The 25467-nt window shown below is 39.4% G+C and overlaps 2 protein-coding genes across 2 annotated transcripts; both read right to left on the reverse strand.

Annotated features, from left to right (window-relative positions):
• Positions 1 to 563: 563 nt before the first annotated feature.
• On the reverse strand, positions 564 to 3229 carry LOC137259828 (uncharacterized). The gene has a single exon (XM_067797448.1). The coding sequence runs from the start codon at positions 3029 to 3031 to the stop codon at positions 1544 to 1546; it is 1488 nt and encodes a 495-aa protein (XP_067653549.1). The 5' UTR covers positions 3032 to 3229; the 3' UTR covers positions 564 to 1543.
• Positions 3230 to 4687: 1458 nt separating this feature from the next.
• LOC137260025 (transcription factor sma-9-like) lies at positions 4688 to 11414 on the reverse strand. The gene is made up of 4 exons (XM_067797708.1): positions 11343 to 11414; positions 9144 to 9212; positions 7428 to 7625; positions 4688 to 6296 (listed from the first exon to the last, which is right to left on the reverse strand). The coding sequence occupies exons 2-4, from the start codon at positions 9166 to 9168 to the stop codon at positions 5557 to 5559; spliced, it is 963 nt and encodes a 320-aa protein (XP_067653809.1). The 5' UTR covers positions 9169 to 9212; positions 11343 to 11414; the 3' UTR covers positions 4688 to 5556.
• Positions 11415 to 25467: the final 14053 nt, after the last annotated feature.

Raw genomic sequence — 25467 nt, forward strand, 5'->3', positions numbered from 1 at the left:
TAGTACTACAGGTCGTTGGTGACCCTAGTAACACTAGTCAACCATAGGTCACTGGTGATCCAAGTGGCACAAGTCAACAAGCTCATGGTTGCTGGTGACCCAAGTTAACAATTAGAAGCTGTTGGTGACCCAAGTTAACAAGGCAACAAACACAGATCACTGTGACCCAAGAAGCACAAGTCAACAAGCACACATACACACCAGATGACTTACTGAAACAGTCCACAAGAGACACAATATAAATCCAAAACAAATTCTGTAGGTAGTTTAAGCATTTATTTAAGATACTACGACACAAACAAAAACATATGAAAACAGTTGACATGTTGATATGAAAAATGAAAAAGTACCTTTAAAATAACTGCATGTTGCTCTTTCAGGAAAATGTACATGTTCTTTCAAATGGAACTGCATCAAATTTCATGTCACACTGTACTACAATTAAATAGCTAAGTGAATCATTAATCAAAGCTTTTTAGTAATGAAACTGAAAATGGCTCAGTGAAAAAGATATGTACAATCCAAAAAAATATGTTACTATTCACATACCTGTGTTAACTTACTTTATCTGTTCATCATGCCTGTGTAAAACTGTGAAATTGTTCATGACGCATCTTTTTGTTTTCTGTCTGCTTGACAATCGATATAACTGAAAAATACTTATCTTGAAATATACACATGATTTTCCAGGAAATACAATAGTGACTGAGCTGAAGACAAAAGTATTCCTTTTTCTTGAATTTAAACTCAATTTTAAGAAACTAAATCCTCACATTTTCCCCCAACTTTAAGAAAGGGCATTTCCATGAATAAAGGACTAAAAGCAGGAAAAATGTAATCTGTTATCGTATTGACACGTGATCTAGTGTCTCGGCCGCATGACCATGTAGCCTACCCTGCTGCCTTTGATCTAACAGGATGATATGAATGAAGTATCCTATGACATAATAAACATACAACAACATGTAATTAGCACACATATCAACATCTAGCTTATAATAAACTTTAAAAGTTATAACTATGTACACTTAGTGAAGATCCCAATGGATGTCATCACCAAGATGCATACTGTACTGCAAGTCGTGTTTGGGCGATATTTGTCTAGTGGACGCATCCAAAGACAGTGTTAAGTCCGGTATGTGGGAACAAGAGCTGTTCTCCTTATTGTCATGGCTGGGATTGTCATCTTGTCAGGTCGAGCTGCCTTGGTTTGCCTCTGTGTGTGTGTCATCCTTTTGTGGATATGAGGACAGCGTTTGATGCAAATCTATCTATTTGTCTTCGTTAGCCTGTGGCTGTGCTATCCTTTTTGTGGATTTGAGGTCACGGCTTGGTGATTCAGTCATGTCTGCTTTGCTTGGGTGGCATCTGGCTTTCTCTCTGTAGTCACCATGATGGTGACTCATGGTTGCTCAGTTCATCGCAGGTGTTTGGGCTGGATCTTATCTGTCCCAACTCTCTCCAGCCATGCAAGAATGTGTGCATTCTGCAACTTATGAAATCAACAGATAACTCACTGTCCACTGTCCTTGTCATCTGCACTTCAAGGTCTTTTCTTCTTCACAACTGGCTCTTCTAGATCATCTGCAAGTTTTCGCTTCAAGCATCTGTTCACCTTCTCTGGTTGATGGAGATTGATGTCTGGCAATCCCAAGTCCTCAATGCTGATATCTCCGATGTCTACTTCTAAACCTGGTGAAAAATGCTTCAAAAAATCGTCAAGCTCGTCTTCAGATTCACTGTCGTCTAGACAGCTAGACACTGGCGAGTGAATTCCAGAGTCATCAGACATGTGACCATCCATACATTTTTCAGGTGATGGGGGAAGAGGGGAAGCTTCTGAAAAGTCACTGATGTAACATGGTGATGGCAACTTCTCCACGTCTACTTCAGGTTCATACATTGGTTCTGAAGCTAAAAGATCGATCTCATGTGATGCTACCTCAGAAAGTGTAGGAGGATTCTGTTTATCAAGAATGTCCAATAAAATGTTGGTGCCATCTTCTTCATCCATGTTCAACATCTCCTGGTCAGAGAACTCATGCTCCTCAATTTCATCATTTTGGACCTCCTCACTGGGTGCTTCTTCCATCACTGGTCTGTCAACACCAAGAAACACCTCCAGTAATTGTAACCCTTTTTGTATCATTGGCAGATGAACTGGGTCTATTGTCCCGATCACTTCCTCATCCAGGTCTTCCTTACTCTTCAGGAATCCAAGGGCTTCAACAGTCTTCCTCAGTTGCTCCTCCTTTTCTAACTTCTTTGCATCAAACACCAAATCCTTCTCCAGGACTCTCCGAGCCTCCATCACCTCTTCCATATAGAGCTGAGGCACAACTTTAAAGTCAAGGCACTGTCCTGCCAAAATTTTCAAAGATTCTTTCAGCTCTTCCATTTTCATCCTTGACCCCTGTTTGCTGTTGTTAGGGTCCTTGACCTTTAACTTCTCCCATGGCACTTGTCCTGTACAGTTGTTGAGCCACTTTTGACAACAGAGATATATGTGTCTCAGCCAGTCGATGAGCTTAAATGCTCTTGACTTCTCCTCACATTCTTCTGCCTCGTATCCAGGGGATCTCCCAGTATCAGTCATGGTCCTTAATTTCCCAACTCCAACCAAAATGTCACATAAATCTTGGCTCTCTATCTTTCTTTTCATTGCTGATTTTTCACAGTCAGGCAGTTCAAAAAATCTTTTCATGAAATCCGTAATACTAAGAGCCATCTTTCTCTTCTGTACAAGTTTAGAAACAATTTTGGCTTCAAATTTTTCTTCACCGGTAATGTAAGCCATGAATTTCTTGACTTCAGGAACATACTCCTGAGGAGTCAGACTATTGTCCATGCACTGAGAAAGCATTTTTGGGAGATGTTTTTCAATATCTCCAACAGTGAGCTTAGACCCATTATTTGGGTCCTTGACTACATTCAGAGTGTGCCAAGGTACCTTACCATGGAAAGCTTTTTCCCACTTTGTCGCTTCAAGGTACAAATGGCGTAGCCAATCTGTCTTTTTCAAACTGGTCATTTCGGTGTGTTCAGTATGCAAGCACAGTATGCAGAAATGAATTGTCAGTGATACCTCTGCAGGAAATAACGTTCAAAGTAGTTGTCTTTGACAGCTGCCGTCAATGCAATCCACTGGTAAAACACGATATATACTCAGTATAGCTCAGCTTGAAAAACTTCGCATAGGGAACTCGAATTCTCAATATCGTGCCGGTCATTAGACCTGACATTGCAGGAACAGAGTTTGTGGGATCCCTATTTCTATCACATCTCTAATGCCATGTCATCAGTTCTTCAGAAAACAAGCAGGCTTCAACATAATATTGCTGACACTTTTGGAGACAATATTTCCATACTCTCATCATATGCATCATTACTATAATAAGACCCATGGAATAGACCAAAGCCATCTGCACCTGTCCCATGGAATAGACCAAAGCCATCTGCACCTGTCCCATGGAATAGACCAAAGCCATCTGCACCTGTCCCATGGGATACACAAAAGCCATCTGCACCTGTCCCATGGAATAGACCAAAGCCATCTGCACCTGTCCCATGGAATAGACCAAAGCCATCTGCACCTGTCCCATGGAATAGACCAAAGCCATCTGCACCTGTCCCATGGAATAGACCAAAGCCATCTGCACCTGTCCCATGGGATACACAAAGGACATATGCACCTGACCCATGGGATAAACCAAAGCCATTGGCACCTGACCAATGGAATAGACCAAAGCCATTGGCACGTGACTCCTGGGTCAGACCAAAGCCATTAGCACCCTGACTCATGGGACAGACCAAAGTCATTGGCACTCTGACAAATGAGCCAAACCAAAGCCATTGGTGCTCTCTAGGACCAATGATACTCACCCATTGCCCAGACCAAAGCCATTGGCACCCTAACCCATGGACCAGGCCATCTGTCTAATGGCCTAAACCAACAGAGAAGGACAGTGTCGTCAAGCCCTTATCACCAGCCTACAGCCTTAACTTGATTTTTGCTACTGTCGACACTGGGCATAAACCATCACAAGGAAGAATTACAGCTATAAATCTGTGCAGTTTAGGCACAGCTACATTGCAGCAATGACACTAAGAAACTATGTTACAACACGGTACAGATCTGGGTCATAATCCACAAAGCATTCGTAACCTTACGAACTTTATAGTTTACCATAGGCATATAAACGTCCAAGCGTTCGGGACACTTTGTTGATCAGGACCACGAACCTGTTCTCACCTGCTTTGACTTCTATCAGTACCCTCATAAATAACTGCACAAGTATGATAGAAATAGGGATCCCACACTCTCCGTTCATCCTTTATAAACTGTTCACATGAAATTAGGAACAAAATCAATTTTATGCAATGTTTCGAGCTTCTTTAAGACACAAGTGTTTTATGTGTCTTGTGCGAGCTCTCATCAGAGGGGGCACTGGAGCCATAAAACCTTTTATCAATAAAATGTTTCAGTGTTAAATTCAAAAGAATAAATTTCACAACATTTCACAAACTTGCTACATGTGGGTGAAATTCATTTTTTAAAACAAAGTGGCTCCTTTTGTTAAATACAAGACCTGCACAAAATGATATTTCGAGTTCCCTTGCGTTGTTCTGAGAAACTGGACTATTTCAAATGTTTAATGGCTTTCTTAAACCTTAATAGACACAATGAAGGCACAAGTTATGGATAAAACTTCTTCAAGACACTGTAATTGCAAAAGGTTGCTACTACAGTATATTAAAGAAGTTTTATCCATAATTTGTGTTCAAATTTTAATTTAAGCAATTGTACAAGACATATTTGATTTACTCTTATCATGATTAATACTGGAAATCTATGAACATGTCTCACCTATCAATTATTCCATAAACATGACCTTTATGAAAAGATGACGGCAGCTGTCAAAGAATACGATGTATGTACAGGCAAAATATTTACATGAAAAAATAACACTTCATGAACAGTATGAACGCTATTCCTTTGCAGTCAGTGTTCGGTGAATGTTGGTGAAACTGAAGGAAATGAACTTTGGAGATCAGTCACAGTCTTCAGCTTCTTATGTTAGTACATTAAACATGATGAACACTGACTACACAGAGGAAACGAAACACAGATGACAGTTTTACCAGTGCTGTAAAAGATTGGTTACTGGAGAGTTTACAATCATCTAAGAATATTCTCAATGACTCTATATGCCAATCGCACACAGACCAATGCTCTTGAATTATTTGTGATACAAAATTTATAAGGGCATCTTTGTTGTGTGTTGCTGACTTACAAAACCAATGAAAACATCTTCATGTTTAGTACTGTGAAATTAGAATTTTTTTGCACAATGGTTAGTAACATTTACAAATATATTTTCTCAAAAATGTATCTGCATTCTTAGTGATATACTTTTGAAAACAATTAAAAAATTAACTGAAAGTCAAATTTCAGGGATCTCTTTCAAGAGTAACAATAAATTCATATTTACTGATAACTGGGCAAGGCAAAACTGTCAACAATGTTTCATGGATGCCATTAAGTGGGATGAGACTCTAACAACGTGCTGCAGCCCGGAGGCCACCAGCACATGTGTTGAAGAGTCTCTGCTTGCAAGCAGCTGTGGCACTCTCTGTTGCCGCTGCTTCAAGCTGTGTTCGGAGGTCGGCAAGCAGTTGTGTTGCGGTGGATATAACGTGAACAGTTTTGGCAGGTTCTACACCCTGTCGACTTGGAACAGCACTGGATGGTATCGCAGCCTCTCTGGTCTGGATGCCTTGTTTTTCTGATGCTACACTCTGTCGACAAGGATCAGCAAAGCCGATGCTTCTTAGCTTTCTGACTTCCTGCTCCTGTTGACCTTTGCTCTGTTGAACTTGCTGGGCGAGTCGTTTCTGCTGAGATTGCTCCTGGTCAGTCTGTTCCGATATGTCCTTGGATTCTATGGTTCTCTGATCAGACTGTCGTTTCTTTGACAACGTCTTAATCAGTATGGATGTGAACAGTCCAGCAAAGATCAACCATTGTATCAGACAGCTGAACTGAGGTACAGTAGTGTTGTCATCATCTTTCTGGGGCAGCTTCTGCTGTTGTTCTCTTGGTAGTTCAAACCATGTTGAAGTCTGTGGTTGCTTGCATGTGTTCGGAAGACACTGATGTTGAATCCACCTCTGTAAGTTCAGTGCCGTTTGTAACTCATCTGACGTATATACGACACGTGTGAATTCAAGTTGTGTCTGGTGCTTGATCTGTCTCCATACATGAGCTTTGGACTGGGTATCTCCTGGGTCAAGTCCTGTTAAAGTAAAGACGCATTAGAATCAGCATTGTTACTTACACAATCATTCTGCATGTTCTAAAATAAAATAAAATAAAATATGAAGCACATATTACAGAGGCTGATCTAGAGTGGGGTGCAGGGTGTACACACACCATTCTATCCTGAAGGTATATCATATGACCCATGAAAACAGTTGAAAGTGAAGTTGTATCCGCTCCTGCATCATGTTTCCATGGCAACAGACAGGCTGATGGGCTCTGACAAGAACCCACCAACAATGTCATAATGACTGTTAAAAGGAGGTAACAGGGCTCTGTGCTTACTTGTCATGTTGGGAATTAGAAACCAAATCCACAAATGACGATAAGAGGATTTGAGGTGAACGATTATATATTACAATCAATATATATTAATTCCATATTTTTAGGGTTTCCCCACGGGGCTTTTTTTCTAATTAATGTTTTTTTATAAAAAACTAATACTATCATATAATAAAATGCATACACGCCAGAAAGAGACTGGAACTGAAATTAAATATTAGAAGGCATTAAAGTTTTACAATGAGCATTGGTTTACTGTGTTAAGTGCATGTTTGCTCGTGAATGTTCATCAAATTTTATATTTACTTCATCCAAGTGTGTTACACTAAAACAAAATTCTGTTTTTTTCACAATCAATTATCATTTTTTAATGCACCCTTTGATTGATTTTGGATCAATCAGCACGTTTGTTGACTCTTTACAACAAGCACAGGTCATCACAGGTGAGGAAACTAGAAATTCCTACTTTTACCAGAAAGAAAACATCAAACATCATTTATTTTAACTGAATTTGGGTCCTGATAACCTCAAATGAGTGAGTCAAGCTGTGAGCAAACATATTCGAGATCTTAAGTCTGTCAGAGATGGAGCTTATGGATGCTTTTAGACAAACTGGCTTATCAATCACAAACGTTGCCAAATCTTGAGGTTTTCAAAACCAACCAAGCAAGATAGAGGTTTATTTGTATGATATTTAATACCATACACAGCAATTTTCCAGCTATGTGGCAGCGGCTTGTAAATAGTCATGGCTGCACCAGACAATCCAGTGTTTAACATCACAAACATCCATCTATGCAATTTGTATTCAGAAAGAAAAACCCACCATCACAGAATTGTAGAAGCTGGATGAGATCTTGTTGTGGAGGAATCCTACAGACATTTTGCTGCTGCACGGGAGTTCGATCTCGAGGAGGTCGAACTTGTTGCAGAGGAGCTCCATCTAGTTGTTGATGTTGAATGTCTTGTAAGGGGTCTCCATTTTCTTCATTTGATGGAACAGATCCCATCACTGCTAAGCAGCCTAAAATACACAAAATAAAACATGAAAATAAAACAAACAAATAGGTGAAACTGAAGTAAAAGACAAAACTTGCCAAATGATTCAGAGTTTTTAGTAAGGGTAAGCCTATTTTACAGGGCATTGCCATTTTCAGAAGCCTGCAGTCTTTCATTAACTGCCTGCACACTCTGGCAAGGCGATGACTTAGCATAACATCACTGCCATAAGCTAATTTGCATATCACATGACCAGACTTTTCTCTTGTTTGTAAACAAATGCGCATATTCAAAAATATGCTGAGACTGGCATAACGGAAGCAATTCGGCGAGGTTTTTATACTGTTTCACACTGTCACAAAAATGCTCGTCTACAGCTGTGTTGGTAGGGTTTATATTACTCAAACCAGTTGCATCGTTTGCTCCCCATTAGGCTTCGATGACAGCACGTGGAGCCATACAACCCATGTAAACAAAGAATCGCTACGCAAATCGAAATGGTGTTACATGTTTTATGATAATTTCTCAGTGAAACTGAACCATTTTAACAAAGATGTTTAATTAGATTTGTAGACTCATAAAAAATAAAACAGTTATGAAATGTGTACATTATATTGACTGAACTGTGTCAGATGTGACGAATCATCATATCTTTCTGGCCTGTGGCGGAGTATTACGCCGGCCTGCCGCATGGAACTCTGGGTAGGAGAGTGCAACTGCTCAACAAACTTAGAGTTCCAATGGATGTTTTCACTGATGTGTGTTGTAAATCTATGGTACAATCGTTATGCATGGAGCCAGCAAAAAAGTACATACCAGGTAGATATGACAAATGTGAGTCAGAAATATTGTCAATATTGAACCCAAGTTCACACGAACTGTTGAGCATCATGAACTCAGCTACTTCAGTCATCACCTAATAATGGGCTTGATATTGGCCTGCCATCAACCGATCAAGCATTTTGCCAGCATTATCAAGTTAGAGTGGCCCGCTCTTTTCTGATAAAGTGTGGGCGTTCTAATGATATTTATATCCATTTTAGCTGTAACCAGTGATAACTTGAGTTATCTCTCCCCTCGAGCATGTTCATTCGAAACAATGAATTTGCAAACAACAGAATCTATGTATGTTTAATTATGAACACATTTCATGGTTGCTGACGAAAAAAAAGTCTCAGAATCAGCCTGACCACATTGATAGTCCCCAAAGACAAGCTATGTTCAGACTAATCTATGAAGGAGATCTGACGTTCCATCAATCAGACCTTTGAGATTGTCCCTGGGCACTGGGCTTATCCCAAACACCTTGGAGGCAATCTCTGGGCACTTGGCCTATCCAAAAGACCTCAGAGGCTGTCTCTGGGTACATGGTCTATCCCATTGATATCAGAGCTTGTCTTTGGGCACATAGTCTATCCCATAGAGAAGAAGTCTATGGGCACATGGTCTGTCCTATAGACCTCTGAGGCTATCTGTGTGCTAATACTCTTTTAATCAGACAACAGGAATGATTATCATAATGAAAGGTATTTCATGTGCTTACCAACAAGAATATTCACAGAAGTCATAGTTGCATATCTCGTGATCAGGAAACACGTAGTGTCAGTACAAACTGAAACAGGAGAAAATTATCTCATCATGAAGGCAAAAAGACAAGTTGGCTCTTGCTAGTCATAGCAGTGACAAAGGAAATAGTTTTAAATCTATCATGCATATGTGGCTATAAAGCTTTCTAATATGTTTACAAATATTTCAACCTGGTTGATTCACTAATGTCAGTGAGTTTGATATCGCGCCCCTTGGAGTAATATTCCAGCAATATCACAGCAAGGGACACGAGAAATGGGTTTCACACATTGTAGCCTTGGAAGGAGTCAAACCAGGGTCCTCTGCATGACGAGCAAACGCTTTCACCACTAGGCTTCCCAACCACCTGATTCACTGTAAAAAGTCAGAAGAGAGCAGCACAACTTTCTACTTTAATATTTTATGTGATATGGTAAAACGTGTCATGATACAGCGCCTACATCCTAATGCAAAATTTAAAACTTATTGCAAAAATATACGTATACACTGAAGAAAAATCAGATAATCAACTAGCCCTCATTAAGTGCTGTTTGTAAATGCTAACATGGACACTACATTTAATATACAGAAAAACAAAATACATCACAAGCTCCAGTACTTCAGTCACTTTCCATTCCTAATAAACTATAAAGTGAAAAAAACAAGAGAATGACAGCATAAATGTTATCATAGGACAAATGTTTGGGTTGTGAATTGTTTAAAATCTCATTGCTGATGATTGGTTCATTACAACCAATCAATCATCAAAGATAATTGGTTAGCATCATGTATTTAAAAATTCCTGGCTGTTTGTTAAAGCTAGGATCGGGAAAGGCCGGGGCCACGGGCCATTTTGCACATTAGAATGTAAGATGGCCCATTAAAATTTGGAAGTTTACTATTGATACAAGGGCAGTGACCCATTCTAAATTCAGGAAATGGCTAATAAGCCTGAAAATGGCTCATTCTCAAAGCTTTCTTTCCCAATCCCAGTAAAGCACTAAGGAATAAAAAAACAAAAACATGCAGTTTCTTTTGTGAACTATTTGCACAAAATGGATTTTCAAATTTCACATCTTTAAAGGGTGACTAGCATGTTAGGAAGATAAATGTCCTTAAGTCTTAAGATAACTTCTGTCAAAGCAAACATTTGATCCAAAATTGAGTTAGATTATGACAAAACATAAGTTGCTTGTTCATTTAGCTACTGCGACCAATGGTTGATTATTCCAATCAATCAGACCACCACAGGGGCATGTAATGCTAAATACTGCCATCAAGCTTTGTACTGTTGCTAACAGGGTTTTAGCACTACATACATTTTTTTATTAAGCACTTTACAGAAGTGTTTTATATAGTGCTAATGTTACCTTAATGACAGTCTATACCTTGCTGGCAGTTTTTAGTGTTACAAGCCCCCGTGCAGACCACCAGGTACTATTTTGATGACAATGATATCAAGCTATTGCACACAAGTGTCAGTGGTTAATATATGTTGGGTATATTGTGATTTGTTTTTAAGCTCCAGTGTTTGCTCCCTTGCTGATAAGAATAAGCAATACATCCTCTGTGTCATGTTTCGTAGCAGTCGGTACCTGGTTTGGCATAACTATGTTTTGGCTCATGTGACTTGTTCTAGTCAAATCATTCGTGAGTCACGAGACCAAAGACTGACTGTCTAATTTGTTTTTAACATTCTGATCTGCAAAATGTCACCTTTCGTGCTGCGAATAAAAAATGTATCACATGCATATGCTAGAGATATGGTGAAGTTGAAGTGAAAGATATATATCTATAACGTGATGATCACTCCACAATTAAAATTATGACGTCACACGGATGTCCCGCAACCGTTTGTTTATATTGTTGCGTCAGCTACATTTCGACAAATCATTACAAACTACCTCTATATCGACATGACAACCGCAACGATGTTTAGCGGGGTGCTTAAGGCTAGGATTATTTCAATCCCACAGTCATTTCCAGAACAATCTTACATGTGATCGGATGGCCACCACCCGTCATCGTCAGCGAAAAAGTCTCACTCTCAGCCAAATTCTTCCTCGCTACACTAGAGTATGAGACTAAAACATGAAGCCCTCGTCATTAGAAGATATGAAGTGTAATATCAGCACAAAATGGTTACATTCAAAGAATATTAATATAAAATTCTCACCGTTTGACACAAACTGCACCACACAGCTCTGTCTACTTGAAAATGCTGAAGTTGTATGCCTCTTGTGCAATAGCCTACGCTTGAGGTTAACCACGACCAATCAAATAACAGATTACATAGACAAGATCGGGGAATCCCCATTCCGGGACCAGCCGAATAACGGTTACGGAATGGGGCGAGTGGCGACGAATGAGGTTAACCGCCAGGGAAAACTAGGACATCGTCTACAAATGGAAACCGATGAGTTGGTTGCGTAGCGCATTTGCTATGTGATTACAATTTAAGGGTCGTTGCGTGTCCATTAGTCCATCATTATTTATTGATCCAGACATACTCTAAACAGCTGCATGATCCAATCTTGGCGAGAGAAAGAAAAGGTTTTGAGGGACTGGCTAACAGGCAAAATTGCCTATATCAATTCCCCTTCCCACAGTTATTGAACATAGACGCTCAGGCGTCACACGTCAATTGAGGAAAACGGAACACATCCAGATTGATGATGGTGGGTACCAAGTGAAGTTTCTTGAAATGATAATAATGGTAAGTCTTAATAAGGTTGTTAAATATCGGTGTTAGATTTTGCATTTAGTGAATCGATTTGTTTCTTGAATATAATTATAGACTGATGTTGCTAGATTATTATCTTCAGCGTCATTAAATCGGCTATGACTATACAGAATAGTTTTGATGTCAAATCCTTTGGCGTAAAAGTATTTGGTTAGTCTCAAGTGATTAAATCGAGGACACGCCAGAAAATAATGTAATGTGCCCTATGTGGAATGGCCACAAAGGCAGGAGGGGTTTTCAACTAAAACAGACATAATTGACAATTCTGACAGATAAAGATTTCAATTAATTCATTATGTACATACGACAAAAAGATTTAAATTAATTTATGTCGTTTTATAAGAATATACGCAAGGTGAAGATATCAGTATAAGGACAGTTGACACTGAGTGAAGACAGACGCTTAAGACAACATGTACTTTACTTCGCTTTCGATAATCCAATCAAAGAAATAAAAGATTAAAAGCAACACATTCGCTGTAATCGCTCAGTGAGACGTGCGTAAAATAACAGTTTAATTTTGGAGCTGAAGAATGTTAGATTCTTACAAGGATTATACAAAATGTCCACGACATCTCCGTGATCAGCAGCACCTGCATCTTCACTCACCTCTCATCGACATTAATATTTGGATATTTCATGTAAAGACATATGAATAATATATATTTCAACATTTATCTTAAAGGAACGTTCAATTCATATGTCAGTGTAGAAAATGTTTACTTCTTGGGGGCCGAGGGGGAATCCATGACTTTGCAAGAGTTTCGTATGAGTAGTTCGACACACTTGCTCAAGTGTAGTAGTGACTTTAGCATTCTGTTTAGTCATGCACTTTTGTGCAGTAAACACAATAAGCGAATGTGACTACCCGCTTCATTGACGTCACATTCAATTGTTTAATGACGTCACTGACCACAAAATACAGATACAATGGTTTAAAAGTACACACGAGCATATATGACATTTATTACTCGCCCGTTGACGATACTGCAGTGTAATATTTTCACTTCAATATTACACTAGTGTAATACCGCTTGACGTATTGGTTGAAAGTTGTAAAGTCACATTGCTAATGTTGATGTCGCGATGTTACTAGACATTGCTTGACTTGAAAGCTGAGAGTCCTCACACTATAGGCAATTTCGCCGCAGTTTCTGTCAATTTATGTTGGCGAGTAATAAACAGAATACTGAACTCGCTTCCGTGAAATACCATTTTCATTAAACTCGTTAAAGATTTCGCTCGTCTGATAGCAAATCAATAACTCGTTTAATAAAAATGGTATTACAAGGAAGGTCGTTTAGTATCCTCTATATATGACACTGCACGAGAGAGAGAGAGAGAGAGAGAGAGAGAGAGAGAGAGAGAGAGACAGACTGACAGGGAGAGAGTCTTTAAGGTGAACAGAAGCAGTTCTTATCTTTGATTGGTGTTAACCATGGGTTCACGAAGTTCTATGAGAGACGAATGTTTCGTGCATATCAATCCAGGGCCTTATAGTATGCATCTATGGAAGGAACAGAGGTAGGTTAGTATTTAAAGTATGCGAAGTATTGTGCTAAATAGTCAGTGGTCCGCCCCGCTAGCCCGTTGCTACTAAAGATCCTGTCGGGCCAGTAAATGTCCTTCGTCCCTGACCCTGAATTTTCCTAGGGTCATTATATACATATATGATTCTCCAACTTGTTAAGGCATAATACACTTTGAAAACATGCTAGATTCTGGTCTGATAAATGCTGGTATTTTACCTTTTTATACTACTATTTTCCTTAGGTCCTACATTCATATTTCGAGCTAGTTGATTATTGTGTGGGCACGCAAATTTCAGGCACAACTAATCGACTGCTTAGCAAACAGAAATATTTCGCACCTGGTACGAAGACCCGGATTCTTTTCCACTTAGACCCGTAAAGGTCCTGGGGTAGAACAGACCTTCAACAACCCATGCTTGTCGTAAGAGGTGACTAACGGGATCGGGAGGTCAGGCTCGCTGACTTGGTTGACACATGTCATCGGTTCCCAATTGCGCAGACTGATGTTGTTGATCACTGGATTGTCTGGTCCAGGCTCGATTATTTACAGATCACCGCCATATAGCTGGAATATTGCTAAAGGTAAAACTAAACTCACTCACTCACCCATTTCCACATAGAGGTACAATGTGTGAAGCCCATTTCTGGTGTCCGCTGCCATGATATTGTGGGAAAGCCGAAAATGGTGCAACACTAAACTCACTCGTTCACCCACTTATTGCCATAGTACCACGAAAGACCTGTGAAAATATTGACCTTCAGCAACCCATGCTTGTTAGTCCAGTATCGATTATTTACAGAAGGCCGCCATATCACTGGAATATTGTTGAGTGCGACGTTAAACTAAACTCACTCACTCAGTAACAAAACAAAACAAAACAAAACAAAACAAAACAAAAAAAACCCAAAAAAACAAAACAAAACAGCCCCCCCCCCCCCCCATTGTCATTATTCCCTACATGTATTTGGGTCACCTCACCTAGTTGATAAGAAATTGAGGCATGATGAGCTAGTTATACAACAGATGCATATATGTCATTTTAGAGAGTCAAGATGATTAAACTGCCCACATTTTTTCTAGTTCCATATTAGTTCTTAGCAAATGAGAAACCACTAGTAACTCTGACAAAGTGAACGCTTAATATAATAATGTTTTTTTATACTCAGATATCAACTATTAGCTTGTTTTGCATAAAGAATAAAATGTTTTATGAGAACTAACTTATCACATTTAATTATAGTGTTAATGTTACCTCTCCATGTACATTCCGTTACATAAATTGAATTCAGAGGAGTGGGTGGGTGGTAGGTGATAAGGCAGACAATGAGGGAGTGGGAGAGAGAAGAACTTGGTGGGCGGAAAGTGAAGGACCCCGCACACACACGCGCGTGAACGCACACACACTTTCTGGAATATTGCTGAAAGCGACCTAAAACTAAATTCACTCACTCCTGTGCCCATGATTCCCTATCATGTCTTCAGAAATGTACATGTATATGCATTAACATCGTCGAGTGGAACCTTCCTTCCTCTCTAGTAAGTGGGGGGAGGGGGTGGAATTCGAAGCTAAACAGGGTTCGAGTGGAGGCAGGGGGACAGGCACAGTGGTTCATCGTGTACTCAGTAAGAGGTTTCCATACAAAAATATGCATTTATTCTGTTGACTCAAAACCTTTATTCTCACACAACATAATTATGTTCACAATCGAAAGCGGTATTCATAAGAGAATGTCCCAGAGCACATCCTGAAGGACTCGCGAAGAGTAGGACCTATAGAACTGCAACTGAACCAGCCAATGGAAAATATCAATAGGCTAACTTGGCTGCAAGCCACTGACGTGTCCAACCAATCAGAACATGCCAAATGTTTTGGATTTCCCCAACTAAAAATAGATATGACGTGTTTGTGTTGCTTCCTCGATCGTTAAACCAGTTGTTTTGAGGGGGTCACATGGGCCGAATAAAAATAGGACCGAGAAGTGTCAAGTCAAAAGGGCCGAGAAGTGTCAAGTCAAAGTGACCAATGGAAAAAGTCAAAACGGCCGAGGTGAAAGTTAGATGGGCCCTGACAAAAAGTCAAACGGGCCCTAATCCTTGTCTCGTGGGCCCAACAGAGTAAAAAGCTTAGAGAGGTTTAATACCTTTGACACACTGAAACATAATATCATCATAACATTAATAAAGCGGTAATGACATGGTAATAGCCAAGTATGCAGCCAAGTTTTCATGTCATGGCAGTACATACAGTTCATAAGGCTGCATAAAAATAATTAAATTCCTCTCGGGCACAAGTGACGAGGGCGGTAGGACTTTGTTTTTTTAAAATTTATGATAGGAAAAACAAGTGACGAGGGAGGAACGAATTATTTTCATAAATATAACTTGGGAAGGTTAGCACGTGTTAATGATTTGTATATTCGGTGACACTCGTGTATACAGACACTGATTCTTATAGTGGACAAATATATGATCGGGATGCGGCAAAGTCAAATTTTTTTGTTTTTTAAATGTCAATAAAAATTGTTACACGCACAAATAGAAGTGACGCGCCGATGCCCAAGAAACATTTTACTTTTTTAATTTAGCCTAATTTATCCGAGGTTACTGAATTAATACAAGATCAGATAATTAACAAAAAATAATGACGATAATTTACACAAGTTAATTCATTCCTTATGTATACAAGTTTATTCGTTGTTTACACAAGTTTATTCAATCACAGTTTACACCAGGACATTCGTTCATAATGTACACACGTTCATTTGCACACTTCATTCGTTCCTAATTCGGTTCAATCCGAAGCGTCGACCTTCTACAGAGTGTCAAAACAAAATGGGAAGGAAGGCGCAGACAGTCTTCACGCACCTGACTGACTGACTGACTGGTTACAATGGGATTAAGTTGTTGTTAGTCACAAAGAAGCGGATTGAGTGTATTGATCGATCTGCTTGATGTTGAAACCTACGTAAATTTTGAAATGATGGAAGACAACGAAATGTTGTCAACACTCCAAGGTGCAGATACACAGTCCACACTAACCCTCGTCCCAGACACATATCATATTGTAATGATAAACCAATTCAAACCACATCCCGACTTTGCATTTTAATGGAGATAAGCTGTGCACAAGTGACGTCATTCCTTGTGAATACTAGTATGTGATTATACTCTAGTGTTTGATGTCTGATTTCTGTATATATCAGTTATCAACTATGAATGGCTTTGTGTTGTATGTGTATGTTTGATTGAATGTATCTATCAATAATCAACGGATTGATTTCTGGAAGAAAAAAAGGATCTCTCTGTCTCTCTATCTCTCTGTCTCTCTCTCTGTCTGTTTCTCTTTGTGTGTGTCTCTCTCTCTTTCTCTCTCTATCTCCCCCTCTCTCTCATCCCAAAATACACACCTGCGTACAACTCACACGCTCACAGAAACGCACGCACGCACAGGGGCCAAGGCTGGAAGCGTAGTTCAGTGTGCGTCAGCTTGATGTGGACTCGTCCATGGTTCTACAAGAGAGAATGCTGATATCCATAAAGATGTATGCATTCGTATTTCGTCACCGACATCCCGAATACTAAGCTGACAACATATAGGGGGTTGAAGGAGATACGTAGGGGATGACAACCTCTTTATTACAACAGGTGTGACGTTTCGGTGTTCATCTGTAAACCGTCACCAAGTTGCTGATTCACAACAAAGGCGCCAGCAGAATATATGTGCATGAAGGTAAGTGTGAGTTAATACGACCGATGACTTTGTTGACAGATCGATGTCGTGACTGTGAGTAATAAGCGGAAACGATTGAAACTCTCGCGGAAACGACTGAAACTAAACTGTGTAAACCGAACATTCATCACCCCACCCTTTCCCCTCAAAAGCAGTATTCGACTTACGTTTGAAGCCAGATGGACACAATGGGGAGGGTGGTAATAGATTGTTCGTGCACTTGTATTATTTTGCAGATCTGTATATTAGCTATAGCTGTCTGTCGCTGTTTCACCTATCGTGTATTATTACGTTCAGCAGACTCACACTTGCGATGGCGTGTTTAAATGAACCTCGTTTATCCGAACACTTTGAAAAAACGAATTGCAGGAAATCTTAATCTCGTCACGCCCCTTAGAGAAATTCGGAGCAAAAAGCACTTTAATTCAGTAAAGCGTTTTCAAGGTTAGTTACAATAAGTATGGACTCTTGACTGAGGTTTTACTCTCCAGGATCTTCCACATATGTGTAGAAATGTGTCTATAAATTTTCAGGCCGCAGTCGGCGAAACTCTAGCAATATGGCGGCGGTCTGTGAATAATCGAGTCTGGACCAGACAATCCAGTGATCAACGCAACTAGAATATGATGACATTATCCCAATCAAGTTGGCGGGTCTGACCTCTCGCTCTGTTGCTCGAATCCTACGGCAAACCTGGGCTGCTGAAGATCAATACTGAACGGTACATTCCCGGGTGAAAAGTAGGGAGTTCCTGTTGACCTGATAATGGTATGTTCGACTGGAATTATAGAATTTGATGAATAATAACAAACGTATATTACCCTATAGATGATAGCTCTTTTGCATGGTAATGTTTGGATGACAACTTGTTTAGCATATTTGAATTCGACGTTTCAGTATAGATTTTTATACAGTTGTCAAACAAGAATAAAGTGATGCAACATACACTAGAGTTATATACAAAACCTGGGATTAAGTGACGAGTAAAGGTAAGCATCGAGAGTATTACAGTACCAAATATACCAATGACTACCATCTCATTCACAGGGTTTCCAAACTCTGTGTATACACTGTGTAGTTTATGTAACGAGTGTAGGGGTGGATTTTTCTAAAAATCCATTTCTTCACCGATTTCGTTAAAATCTGAAATATATGCTAATCATAACATATGAAAACAATATGCGATCGTGAAAATATAATTTTTTATTTTTGAAAATTATTGTTCAAACAGAGATTCGAACGGTATGATCTCAGTGACGTAGTCTGGTGATTTTATTCGTAGGTGTGATCCATATTAAGTATCACTTCGAGAATTCCATTTAACTATTTTCTTAAAATGGAAATTATCACTCTAATATTTAATCTTTTAAATATTGTTGCTTATTTATTTTAAATGTAAACGGTTATGTTGAATCATTCATATTGATCATGGCAGAATATTGCATGCCAATTTTCAAACCTTCTCTCTTGTATTAATTCGTTCGATCATACCCGAATATTGTGTATTCAGTTTTGAATCTGCACTCTTATTTCCTTTATTAAAGCACAATGCTTTTTATTCGTTTTTTTAAATGCTGTCTCTAGTATGCATTCATTCATATTGGTTATGGCAGAATATTGTTTATTCACTTTTGAGTTTAGAATGTTCACTTGGCACCTACATTTTACCGATAAATTTTATGAACAGGTCATATTGATTGTAGCAGAGTATTACGTATTTGGCACTGAATCCTCAAGTAATTATTCCAGAAAACACAATCATATACGTGGTATGTAGAATTCATATTCAGACATGGGCAGGCTTTCCCGAACCACATAACAAGCAGCACACTGCGCTCGTAAAATCTTTAAGAAAAGGGATGTAACTCGCGGCATGACAAGTTGTCGTTTCATAAAGTTTGACAGCCACTAAAGTTGTGTGCGTTTCTGCCTTACTTTGGAGGGGGAAGGGGGATTGAGGGTGACAACATGCTTGATTGTCCTGGTATACATTTTGAAACCAGTCATATCGTGAACTGATTAAAATTCAGTCATATCGTGAAATGAGTAAGAGGGTCAGCCATTTCGGTTCATTTTTTGTGAAACAACAATATATATATTTCAAACATTCAGATAAGAACATAATCTACAAACTACTTTGGCGACGACCGTTGCACTTCAGCTTGGCTTTGAAGGTTGCACAACATCAAATGTTTTCCCACAGACTTCTGTAGTAACCTTATATATATATCTTTGTACTTACGGGTAAAGTCTGTCCGTTACCAGGTTTAAATAGGGATTAGACCCGCGAAGGTGCGGGGTAGAATAGGTCTTCATGAACCCGTGCTTGCCATAAAAAGCGACTATACGCTTAATTGTCGTAAGATGCGACTAACGGGATCGGGTGGTCAGGTTTGCTGACTTGGTTGACACATGGCATCGGTTCCCAATTGTGCAGATCGATGCTCATGTTTTTGATCACTGAATTGCCTGGTCCAGATTTGATTATTAACAGACCACCGCCATATAGCTGGAATATTGTTGAGTGCGGCGTAAAACTCAACTCACTCACCCACTAAATACGTAGTAACATATTGATTGTGCCGCATTGCCCTTTTATTACTCATTATAACGCGTGTATGACATATTGTTCTACAACTTCCCGGAACCTGTGACAATTACATTTTCCCTTATGTTACAGATTCATGTAACATTAATTAATTAATTTATTTATGCTAATTTCTGTTTCTCAAGAGAAGGAAGAATCGGGTTAACTGACTGTTTGAGCAATTACAATAGTGAGTACGTGAGTGCGTGACTTAGTTTGGTGTTACGCCGCTTCTAGCAATGCTCCATCATAGAGCAGTACACATGAAATGGACTTCACACATTGTACCAATGTGGGGAATCAAGCCCGTATTCCTCGGCGTGACGAGCGAACACCTAACCACTAGGCTACCCCACTGCCCCCGAAGCGGAATTGACAAAAATGACTTGGCTGATATGATATGCACTCAAATATTCGCAGCTGTTATATTGATCCTTTCGATTTTCACAGAGATGATGACTTCGTGAAATATCAATTTTTCCTAATCTTGAAGGAGAATTACTAATTCAAATTGCTGTTGGAAACTTGTCCAATCCCTTTTTCGCGGACCGGAAGTTGAACACACCATTGCCAGATCCGCACCAGTTGTCATGTAATTGAAGATGTCTCTGGACACGTGCATTCGGCAGAAGTTATTATGTTAAGAAAGACGACACAGTCTATTGCAAATTATGGCCTTTTTGAATTACTGGTTGAATGTACATTGTAGAAAAGACTCAAATTTTACACAATATCATCCAATCACAATTGTCAGACGATTGTGTCTGCAGAAGTACTTTATCTTATTTGTTGTAGTATAGTGGAAGCTATATAGTCCAAAACGTATCTTGTGTCTTGAGGATATCACATGTAGTTAGTTGTTCGGACAGTGTCATATTTCTCGGCAAGATGCTTCTGGATAAGTCGAGGACAGGCTAGGGAATCTTCAGTGAGTTGTATCTTCTTTTCAAGAGTCTGGGCCAAGATTTTCGAGGTTTTCCATGTGCTACGATAGTCGTAAGTTAGTGTTGACGCATGGCGCTTACGACTCTCATAGCACAAAGAGAGCTTCGAAATTTAGGCCCAGATCTCTTTTTCTCTTTGATGGTGGACTTTTCATTTTGTATTGGTATTGGTCTACAGACCACAAATATGTGTCGGCAGTTTCAGACCGGCGGAAAATTCATATGTTGTCCGTATGGTGAGTGTGTTGTAGTTTTGCGCCTCTCTTAGCAATATTCTCTCAATGCGTTTTTTATAAATTGCTTTGCCTTTTGCGGATCTTGGATGAGGGTTCGGAGAATTACATGAGTTGAATGCTGTTCGTGTTATCGCCTCTTACGACAAGCAGAGTCGCCTTTAATAGCAAGCATGGGTAGCTGAAGTCCTATTCTAACCCGGACCTTCACGGGCCAGTTAAGCCTTAGTGTTAAAGAAGTGAAGGTTATCGTTATACTACGTTCCCGTGAACAATCAACAAAAACAATGAAAAATGTGTAAAGTAAATGTGTAAATGAATACCACTTCTTACTTATCTGTCCAACCTGCATTGAACTGAAGATTGTTGTTATATATATACAGTTCTATGTTTCTCCTAATATACTAAAATTTGGAGATGCTATCATCCAAAAATGTGGACAACATCGTGAAGACTGCTATGTATTTGTTAATGCATTTCAAAAAAGGAAATCAATCTTGTCCTATTAACATTGTATATACCGTACATGCTTCTATTATCATTATGTTTCATGTCCGCACCGTGAGTTGTTTTTTTTAACTCATAGGCCCGTTGCCTGACAGTACTGGGAATAAAGACACAGACAAGTATCAGTCTAAGTGAAGTTTCTTATTTTGTTCCGTCTAATTTCATCATTCATAATCCTTTTCCACGTGTATCCATGGAGATCCGGAAAAACATAGGTCTCCAGCAAGACCTTGTCGTAAGAGGGCGACCAAGGGGATCGGATGGTCAGGCTCGCTGACTTGATTGATACATGTCATTGGTTCCAAATTGCGCAGATCGATGCTCATGTTGTTGATCAGTGGATTGTCTAGTCTAGACTCGATTATTTACAGACCGCCGCCACATAGCTGGAATATTGCTAAACTCACTCACTCACTCACTCACTCACTCACCCACCCACCCACCCACCCACCCACTCACTCACTCACTCACTCACTCACTCACTCACTCACTCACTCACTCACTCACTCACCTTAGTGACTTACCCTAACCTCAATGCCTTGTGAAAGGAGGCTCGGGTCTGACCTGATGCAACCACTCAGTTCCACGAGGGGTGCATACAGCCTGCTCTGTTGTGATTGCTGGAATATTATTAAAAGCAGCGTAAAACTAAACGCACCCACTCCCTCATTTCCTCTGTTGTGTAAACACAACCTTTTGGGAAGTGCAAGGGGTGAAAATAATCCATTATCATCTCAACACCCCAAAAAGGGCTTTAAATATTGAACAAATATTACTAGATGGGGGAATTTCGAAAAAAGAAAATAACAACCCAAAAACAAATGGCAGAATGCAGCAATTTTTGCCACCGAAGGCCGTCTGCGAAATTTGGGGTTAGTAATAAAGCATTTGCCGAAGGCCACGGGTTCGATTTCACGGGGTCGTAAATGATTTTTTTTCTCGTTGAATAGTGAAATGTCCTACACAGTTTCCGACCTGTACACCGATCAACCGATCAAAGTTCCAGACCACAAAATGTTTTCATTCTCCACAGAAATTTTAACCTTAAGACCAGATTTGAAATATTGGAGTACGATATTACCATCTGTGACTGCCTGGATTCTAAAAGCACGAAACACCTAGTCCCATGTCACAGCTTTTCTGTAAAAGTTGGTATCATTTTCCAGTGTGTGAAACCAACATGAGGAACACATTCCTCGTAACGGATAGGAGATAGTTATGTATATTTCACACCAAGCACTTATAGGCGATGTTCTTGAATAGACCACCCCTGTACTGATACAAGGAACGCGACATGGGAACAAAATAATTCATTAGCTGTTTATAGTAGACAGTCTTCAGGCTGACTCCCTGCTGGAACCTTTGACCTGATAGCCTTAAGTTCATCAGTGGCAAATCGCTTCAACTCAAGCGAGACTTCCAAAGACGCTATTTAATCACTGGATCAGAACCGTACTCTGCTTGGATTCTGCTTGTGTTGTGCATGAACTACAGCTCTGTACTCAATTTTATAATTTTTAATGATATCGTTCATAAGATGTCTGTCTTTAAAAAGTTTGTTCATGCTTATATAAATTCATCTTAACCAAGTTAGAAATTCACCCTACATCCTTAAGAGTATGTGCGCATTTTGCGAACATCACATTGAAACCATCAACAAACAAACGAACACCCGGAAAGCTGGCATCGTTGCCTGTAGAAAGCATTGTCGAAGGCACTGTCACTGTCCTATTCCTGAGCCGTTACAATGAAGGAGGCGACCTAAGAATAGGAAATCCCACTCCATGATAATCGGCAGACCATCCTGAACTGGAACTGACAGATTACTCCAATTACCGCCCATAGTCTTCAAAATGATGTTTCTGAAAAATGATGGTGGACAAATACAATAGTTTGGTATTTGGAAAGCTTTAATCCTATACTACAAATACTCATTGACATTTGGGTGAAATTTGAAGTATCAGGGGTCATTTCGTATATCTGGAATCATTCAGGATAAAATAAGATTCGATATTGAGGAAAGCTATTACAAAGATCAAGAGAGGCTTCCAAAGACGCTATTAATCACTGGATCAGAACCGTACACTGCTTGGATTCTGCTTGCGTTGTGCATGGACTACAGCTTTGTACTCAGTTTTAGAATTCTCAATGATATCGTTCATAAGATGTCTGTCTTTGAAAAGTTTGTTCATGCTTAACCAAATTAAAAGTTCACCAAACGAACAAACAAACGAACGAACGAGCGAACGAACAAACAAACAAACAAACAACTTGGAAAGCTGGCGTCGTTCTCTGTAGAAAGCATTGTCGAAGGCATTGTCTCTGCTCCTTCTGTTCTCGATCCATTCAGTTACCGCCCATTATCTGCAAAATGATGTTTCTGTAAAATGATAGTGGACAATACAATAGTTTGGTATTTGGAAAGCTTTAATCCTATATTACATTGACATTTGGATGACATTTAAGTATCAGTGGTCATTTCGTATATCTAGAATCATTCAGGATAAAATAAGATTCGATATTGAGGAAAGCTATTACAAACCATTTTACACTACTTTATATAGGCGGATGTAGGAGGTGGGGGAGTAGGGGTGTCGGGTATGAAATGGTGCGCACTCCACTTTTGTCCTGACATTTTATTAAATGACCGTTGAAGTGTGCACTCCCTCTTTCTCAAGAGTGTGCACCATCTCCTTTTACGGCAAATTTGAGTTACTGAAGATTATTTCTACCTCGGATCTTCTGAGATGAAGGGAGGGGAAGAATCGTTTGATCGTCTTTGACTTGATGATGGTATATTTGACTTAAGTTTTAGAATCTGACGATTAATAACGAAAGAATGATATTTTAGAGTGGGTTAGTGAAACTCCATTCTAACCCGGATGTCAAACCAGTTGTGTACATTCCTGAAGCTTATGTATTTTGCTTGTTGTTTAACACCACACTCGGCACTAGTCCAGTAAATGTAATGGCGGCGAAGAAATTACAGACAGCCCAAGGTCCAGGAACTACCTGGTTCACCTGTTAAAAGTAGGTGAAAAGAGTTGTTGGGGCATATTTTCGATTGTCACCTGACAGTTTTGCTTCATATGAAATAGTTCAGTCAAGGTATCTAAGAGTACTAGTAGAGAAAGGATCGCATTTCCATACATCTACATTAAATGTACTGTTGAAATATGATCTGTTCCTGATATTCATATAGTTGGTTTCATATACACAATTTTATAATTCTAACGGCTACCTAACTGCTATATTGGCCTTTAAGGACATGTAAAATTCATTGGGAGCTTAATCACATACGTTTTGAAATTAGCAATATAAGTGCATTAACGCAACCGTGTATAATTGCACACAGAAAAAGTGATTATATACCTCTGAATGTCTTTGAAAAATCGAATTCCAATATTTACTGAAGTCATGGTAGAGTTAATAATTACTAACGGTGAGTCCTAGATATTTTATACCGGTATAGCTGAAATATTGATGATGCTACAGACCCGTGCCAGTTATAATGGGCCACTTGATGTAATTTCCAGAGACTTACGTGTAAGTGAAGCATAAATAATTTTCATAAAGTGAGTTTAGGAGGGCCCATTTGACAGGCACGTGTGAAATCATCTCTGCGCTGCGCACATAATTTCATTATATATTTTCCGAATGCTTTATTTAACTAATGACATCAGTTAAGTTATTATTTATGAAGTAAGCAATGGAGAATTAAACAGAAATTATGTGATCGTAAGCAAGATGATTCTTCACAATCGTGCAAAGTTTGACATGGTTCGTGAAAAAAATCATACTACACTAAATAAACATGTGAGGCCAGTGACCCAATATAACTGACATGGGTCTGCATATTAATATTTCAATCACTTACTAATGGCGTGGAATGTTGGCATTGCTGACTTCCTCGTCCTTCTCCTCAGTCCAGTCACCTCAATCCTATTTTCGATTGTCCCCTGACTGTTTTGCCTTGTATGACATACTAGTAGTGAAGGGATCGCATATCCCTACAGTTTGAGTT

This window comes from Haliotis asinina, chromosome 13, assembly GCF_037392515.1.
Source record: "Haliotis asinina isolate JCU_RB_2024 chromosome 13, JCU_Hal_asi_v2, whole genome shotgun sequence".
Lineage (NCBI taxonomy): Eukaryota > Metazoa > Mollusca > Gastropoda > Lepetellida > Haliotidae > Haliotis > Haliotis asinina.